Below are 7735 nucleotides of genomic sequence, written 5' to 3'. Positions count from 1 at the left end.
AGAGAGAGAGAGAGAGAGAGAGAGAGAGAGAGAGAGAGAGAGAGAGAGAATGAAGCGGAAAGAGGGGAGAGCAACATCTGTACTTCAAATTGCTGCTTCAACTGCATCTTCTTCTCAATCATTGTGTTATAATACGAACGCGGAAATCGTTCGCCGATGTTCTTCAGCAACCCATAAAGCAGAGCGGGATATGTGTACGACGACTGGAAGAAGATATACTTGAGCGTCTCCAAAAACGCGTTTTTCGACTTCTGGAAGATCGTTGTAATGTACAATCCCGCCTTCTTGATATAATATCGTAAAAAGATGCTTACTTTGTCGTCTTTTCGCTTACTTACTTTAGGATCGTCTGAACGGTTGAACATCGAGTATGTATTTTCGAGTCTGAGCAAAATAGTTGTACTTATTTCGAAAGCCGACCTCATGTTTTCGAAATTTGTCTAGGATTAAACAAAATCGTATAAATACGCTATATTGGTACGAGATCTATAAAGATTTTCAGCGACGTGTTACGATTGTTTAAATAAAATCTTTTTTTCTAATCCAACAATATCTGCGAATTGTTCTTTTTAATATTGTGGGTGTGTTTTTTATACTATATTCATATTTTATAGAAACAAATTGCCATTTTCGCGTAGCAATAATTCAACGCGACAAAATGCAGTAAGGAGAAAAAGAAAAAACTCTTCTCGTACTTTTTGCACTTTAACACCATGTGTAGTTTCCAGATATTTTACCAACTTGTGAATCGCATTCTTCATATCGCTATCCGGTGAATTTGTGACGATCGAGCCGCTGTTGGTCATGTAAAAAAATCTCATATCTTTCAGACGCACCTGGTAAGCATAAAAATATAAATTTTAAGGGTATGCACAATTCTTTTACACACAGTTGTGCTTTATATGATGTGTGTGAAAGATAAGATTGCGTCCAAGTTCAAGATAGACTTGAAAATCAATGTGTGAACTAAATTCAAACAAGGGGATTCTTACCTTTTTGTTGAAGCCAATTCTAGCCTCGTTAGATTGCGATATCGCTGTTAACACGAGAGGCAGATCGATAGCGTATCTGACCATTACACCTATCGCGAAGTAGGAGGGCCAATTTACGTCAGTTGAACCAGGTTTGTGGCCCTCTACCGAGACCCAATCTGGTGTAATCAAACTTGGCGATTAACAAAATTATCTTACTTGTTGCTTTGCTCCGCGTTGTGTCGAATATCACGGGATAATCGTGTCTCGTATCGGCACATTAACGTCACATTAATATCGCTATAGCACCATTTTGTACGTGCAAGAAGCACACAAAGACAGTATCACAATGGATTTAATATTCAAAAGTGCGATAAAAAATATGGAAAATATGATATTTTAATATCAATATTAATTAAGTACACATGTTAAAGTAAAAATATGCATAAGTGATTGAAATTTTGAAACATGCGGGAGTCAATAGCACACATACATACGTTATTTGCAAAATATTTTCTGATCTCTATCAGATGATTGACCTGATCGACTCTATCTCATCCTTTGCCGACTTTTGATAAAACGGACATCCATAATAATAAAACTTACTGGGAGTAGGTTTGTGGCCAAAAACACCGCAGAACATCGCCGGGAGCCTGGCTGATCCAGCAATGTCCGAACATAAGCTCAAAAGAGAAGCGCCAGCACCCAAAAGGGCAGCCTGGTATTTAAGTGCGATCTCGATTTATTGTTAGATCTGACAATCGTCGACTACTTTGAGTGAGAGAGCTCTTTGTACTAAATTCCTAAGCAAGAGTACAGATTACCGATCTCTATACGCATATGTACATATTTATATACACGCCTGCGCTTGTATACCTTCTTCTGTCCTCTATAAGGGATCTTGTTTTTCACATAAAAGAATTCAGCGGGCGTCGAAACGCCGGGAAAAAATTTCCCCGTTGTCTTTCGGGCTTTAGCCGACTCTAATTTTACTGACAAACACGAGCGGGTCAGCGAAATCTTCAATTGAACGTCCACATCTCTTTTTGCATTGTATAGAGATCAATGAGATGGACCCTCTTAGGAGGAAATCGCTTACAAACCTCACCACCGGAAGAGCCGCCGGGAGTTCTCCGTGTGTCGTAAGGGTTTCTGGTAGCGCCGGTCACTTTGTTGAACGTGTGCCACCACAGACACAGCTCTGGCGTGTTGCTGACGAGAAGAGGGATGCCACCGGCCTCGCGAATCCTCATCACAACATCGGCATCGCGCGTCGCTCTCGACGGAGAGCTTTCCTTCATTCCCACGGAGTGGCTCATTCCTGACCAGTGGTTTAGCGAATTAGTAATGGTAAACCTCAGACGAGAATGAAAAAATTAGTATTTGACTCGCTTTTAGAAGGATTCAAATAAGTGTATGTATATTCCTATACTGTTAGAGAAAAGTTCTTAAAAATAATAGCACTTTTGTAAGTAAATTTAAAAATTTAATATATTAAAATTAATATTGAAGATTTTCATAACATTATTAGTACACATGTTAAAGTAAAAAATGTGCATATGTGACTGAAACATGCGGGAGTATTATGTTTCATATTTCTTATGAAATCTAATATTTTCTATCTTATATTCCGTGTTTTCTTATTAAATTCCATATGAAATTATGAAACATTATAACATGTTATGTGATATGTTAGGATATTTTAATATATCAAAAATTCGGGATTATTTTGGTCACGTGGCCTGAAAAATTCAGCTTGCGAAGCATCATGGCCTTTATCGAGATTTCAACGGAGCTATTCAGAAATCTCTTCATCGGTTCTCTTTTATGCTATCGCAGGAGTTGTGCATTGCTATGTTGTGATTTTGATCGCTAATCATGATTTTTTATAACTATGTGTTATTAAATATAATATTGATTTTACTATTACTTTTTATCAAAACATGGTTAAGTAAAAAAACTTGACATCCCAGTTATTAAATTTAATATAAAGTTTTCTAACAGTGTATGTCGTAATTTTGAAGACCAGAGCAAGGATAAAGAAATGCTCCGTTATTTGTTGTTATATTATAGTTGTGTTATTGCGACCTTTATCTAATGCTGTGTCCTTCTTTACTTATTATTCTGAGAACAGTTTATTTTATTTATTTTTTATTTTGTTTATTTTATTTATTTTTATTTCGAAAACAATCGCACCACAACCGATTCTATTAGCTATTTACGCTTATTCAGCTGTTTCTCTCTCTCTCTCTCTCTCTCTCTCTCTCTCTTTCTCTCGAAATTGTGCGTTAACTGCGAAATTATGAGCACCAGCTATGACAGCAATTCTACTATTTCATGAATGCTATCTCACATGCTTTAAATGAAAGATTTTCTTGTATGCTTAAAGCGAAGGACAAGGTGTCCCGAATGAGAAATGCGGACGTGACGTCGATCTCTAACAAATTTTACGGCTAATCGATTGAAATTCTTGTGATATTCGTTAGAGTATAGAAGCACGTGTATAGATGTATATGCATTGTTAAGTGTTAATATGTTTACAGGAAATATGTGCGGTTGGCTACTAATCTTCTTGAACACAACCATCTATTTTGTATTATTTTCAATGGATTAAAATTTAAACGTGCGACACGTGTAGCGAACTGATTTGAATAGCACGCATAACATGCACATAACGACCGGAGCACATTCAATTATAAATGAGACTTCAGCATAAAACAGCATTTCTAACTGCGACTTCTAAGAAGTGCTGTTCTGTCGTAAAAAGTCATTGGTGGCGAAACAGCATTCACTTACGTTAAAACGTACAAAGTGCCAGAACAACGTAAGCAAACACACGTACATACGAAAGTGAAGAGGAGAATTGACGTTACAGGATCTCGCCGACCTTGGTTTGGCTGGGAAATTATGTACATTATATTACCTTGAACGACGAGAAAATACGATAATACAAAAAAGAAAAGAAAACAAAGTTAACCTTCGTAAAGTTAACCTTCTGTTCTTTTCTCTCAGTGTATCATGCAGTTTGCAAAAAATGTCGTCTGTATTAATAAATTTAATCATAACTTTTGCTTTTTTCCGGTGTAGTTCCGAAAAGTATTCACTCCCGATTTTTTTGAAACTCAGTATTCTTACGTATTTTGACGCGTTGATTACGAATATCATAGTAAAAATTGGCGACTACTTGATTTTCATGGTGAAAACTATGAAAAACCCATAAAAATTATAGTTTTTTACGTTTATCTCAGTAAATACTAAAAATCATGATAAATGTTTTAAACAAAAGCTTTAGATCTCACAGAGATAAACATTTTAGATTTTATATATTTTTATCGTACGAATAATAGTTTTCGAGGAAATGGAGTATAAAGACAGTAACAGCGTTAACATCTATCGTCGTTGTGGTTAAAAAGTGTTTAACTTTTTTTCTTAATAACTTTTTAATAAACAATAACCGACAGCTAATGTGACGATAAGTAGGGTTAGGTTAGTTTTTAGGGGGGATGCGGAGGGCGCAGTCCCCCGCTAGTCGTTCGATTCCCGATATTTTTCCCGTGTTGCAAATGTTAAAAATGTTAAAAATATTCTTAAAAAAAGAGTTCCTTCATAACTGTAAGTTCTCTTTCCTTTATTTCTTTTCGCCACGATTCGGGGGAAACATACTGTCTACGTGGCGAAATAACCCGCAGAAGGGATTCGCAAAAATCGAGTATAAAGACCGTAACAACGCTGTTACGGTTTTTATACTCGATTTCCTCGAAAACTATTATTCGTACGGTGAAAATGTATAGGACCTAAAATATTTATCTCAGTGAGATCTAAAACTTTTGTTTAAAACATTTATCATGATTTTCCGTATTTACTAAGATAAACGTAAAAAAGCCTAATTTTTATGGGTTTTTCATGGTTTTCACCATGAAAATCAAGTAGTCGCCAATTTTCACTATGATATTTGTAATCAGTGCGTCAATATACGTAGGAATACTGAGTTTAAAAAAAATCAGGGGTGAATACTTTTCGGAACTTTATCCCTTTTTTCTTTCGTTTTCCCGATATATCCATTTCATTCATTATAAGATCTGTTAACTCTGTTCTTTTTTGTGGCGATTGTAAGTAGTAATTAACGTTTTTAGACGTCACCTTGCTACCTGGGTTTCAACGCGATATCTACTGGATTTGTGTAAAGCTTTAATGCAAGTGCGTACTCGCTTTTGGTGTTTCCGTAAGTCACGCGGCAGACATAAGATATATATTACTAAAGAAAAATTCTTGAGTAATATATTCGAACAAACTCGATAGTTTGTAATCATTAATATGAACGCGCGTGCAAATAATTTCGACATCGAGTTTTGATCACAAAGTCCGCAAGGACTTCTGTTGCAACAAATAATTCCACGTCGACGTTCCGCAAACACACATGTCTTACCTTAACAGTGATGTACTTAGACTCTTAATTTTTGTCAAGATACACAACTGATCGAGATTACAAAATTTTTATGGCATGACAATTATCCTCGAACGAACGTTTACCAAGAGAAAGTTACGATCTATGTACACTGAATAAAAAAAAAAGAAAAAAGAGAAATTTCTACACCTTTGCTACATTTTTCCGAATAAATTTGCATGAATGTGAAAAAAATATTCGGGCGAATATATGTCGCTTCTGTCAGCAGCAGGGGGGGTCACGTTAGTCAATATTTTGACTACACGTTTAACGTTAGACGTGTGACCGTCTGATTTTAAGTTCTATTTATCCTATGCGAAAGCTAAGAGTAACGTAGGGAACAAGTAATCTTTTTTTCTTTCTCTTAAAGCAACTCGTTACCGTCGCAGTCACTCACCTTTGAAACGAATTCGTTACTATTATCGTGACTCAAGAAGCGACGAGTCGTTACAATTTCCATTACTTTTTCTTCACCCAGTTTTAAAGATTCCTTTTCACAATTCGCTGTTGCTCTTTTATCTCCCCTTCCCTTCTCCCCATACCCAATGTACATATATTCTACATGTGCAAGGTGACGACACATAAAAGTGACACATAAAAGATTATATTCAACAACATACAATTATGTTACTGTTACAAATGGAAAAAAAAATAGAAAAAAATAACGATACCGAGTTGTTACTGAGGAAAACAAAGCAACTTGTAAACGGTAACGGTGTCGCAAATGACGCGTTAACTCTAAATTTGCTTGTTAACTCTGAAAGGGATGAATTGTAATAATAGTTTTTTTCTTTTTGCAGTTCCGTTACAAGCTTAACGACCGGTCTGAGAATATCTTGTACGATCGAACAAATGTGTGACATATGATAGAGCGATTATTCCACTCACCTTGAACAGCAATACTCTCCTTAATCGTGATGGGTACTCCCAGTAGCGGCTTTTCGTGGGCGATTCTCGTTTCGTTTATCGTCGTCGATTTCAAAAAATCGTCGATCTCGCGCGCCTCTCGAAGAGCGGTCTCGTAACGATTTTCTACAACCGCGTTGAGCACCGGATTTACTTCCTTGCATCGCTCCACATAAGCGACAATCACCTCCTCGCAACGAATCTAATGGGAAAAATAAAATTATCTCGCTCCTGTATCTCGTATCGAGAATTACGATGCCGAGCAAAGTAACGTACGAGGAAATTCATAATGTCCTTCGCCGACTTTGACTAAATGTACAATTAAACACATAAAGAAAAATACCTGCGTGTGTTTTTGACTTATTACAATATATTTAACGCGTGTCACACATAAAATCGGATGAGGATACAACTGTGAGTCTTCATATTGATAGAGCGTTATTGATGATATTGCGAGCAAAAAAACTAACTCGCGGAGCCGGACATAGTTTCATAAACGGCGTGTCATAAACCGTTTGTATTATCTCTGAAAGACCAAGAAATTAAGACGTTTCAATAATTATACACTGCGATAATTTTCAATTCGCCCAAGAATAATCCTCGACAGTGATCCAATGTGTACCCTCGCATATTGACGTAACTGAATTAAATGAAAACTAGAGAGATGATTTGTATGTAAACTTTGTGTGACCACACACACACACACACACAAGAATATGAATGGAATCGCGTCAATTTTATCAATAATGTGCGTCGCATAGCATTCTACAATGATTTAGAGATACTGGGTCAAAAAGTTTTGTTCAATTTTTCAATCAGATTTTATGACATTATGACTTTATGACACCCAAGAGGAACAAATTAGTAAGTAAATAATAAAAAATAAGCAAGTTATCAACCAAGTAATCGCTGTCGTCGTCTGTGCTTTCGTCTTCGCTAACGCACGATTTACAGATCAGCAATTAATATATAATTATTAGCATTGTTGCTTTTGTTGCACATGTGTGACACTATCTGTTGAAAATCGAACACAACTTTTCGGTTAATTCCCTTCTCTCTCTCTCTCTCTCTCTCTCTCTCTCTCTCTCTCTCTCGAAATGTAATTAATACGTTGTGCGATACAAACTCACTTTTTTCATGCGAATTTTCTGCGCAATTTTCGTCGCTGATAGCAACAAAATTTGATTGTCGATTGACGTGCATTGTTGTCGCTTCTTCAGAGTTCGCAGTTTGAAAAACGGACCGAATAAACAATAGAGAAGAAATAAGAAACTTTTGCATACGAATCTCACCACTGTTGCTACAATTTCCTACAAAAAAAAATATCATCACTTTTCTATACTTGTAATGAACTCTAGTTATATATATATATATATATATATATATATATATATATATATATATATATATATAT

The 7735-nt window shown here is 36.0% G+C and overlaps 1 protein-coding gene across 2 annotated transcripts in view; it reads right to left on the bottom strand.

Moving 5' to 3' along the window:
- LOC116842596 (fatty-acid amide hydrolase 2-B-like) overlaps window positions 1-7735 on the bottom strand; it is a 16407-nt gene that overhangs the window by 6595 nt on the left and 2077 nt on the right. For both annotated transcript variants that reach the window (XM_032812013.1, XM_032812014.1), the window contains exons 2-9: window positions 7452-7631; window positions 6304-6523; window positions 2075-2292; window positions 1578-1689; window positions 993-1150; window positions 696-836; window positions 339-440; window positions 84-251 (exon numbers count right to left, since the gene is read on the bottom strand). In XM_032812013.1, the coding sequence (XP_032667904.1) occupies window positions 84-251; window positions 339-440; window positions 696-836; window positions 993-1150; window positions 1578-1689; window positions 2075-2292; window positions 6304-6523; window positions 7452-7631 (1299 nt within the window). The remainder of the gene's footprint in view (window positions 1-83; window positions 252-338; window positions 441-695; window positions 837-992; window positions 1151-1577; window positions 1690-2074; window positions 2293-6303; window positions 6524-7451; window positions 7632-7735) is intronic.

This window comes from Odontomachus brunneus, unplaced genomic scaffold (genome assembly GCF_010583005.1).
Source record: "Odontomachus brunneus isolate Ranch 3 - 2012 unplaced genomic scaffold, Obru_v1 Obru_scaffold_026, whole genome shotgun sequence".
Taxonomy (NCBI): Eukaryota; Metazoa; Arthropoda; class Insecta; order Hymenoptera; family Formicidae; genus Odontomachus; species Odontomachus brunneus.
Note: the sequence above shows the minus strand (reverse complement) of the source record. Positions and strands in the feature narration are given on the sequence as shown.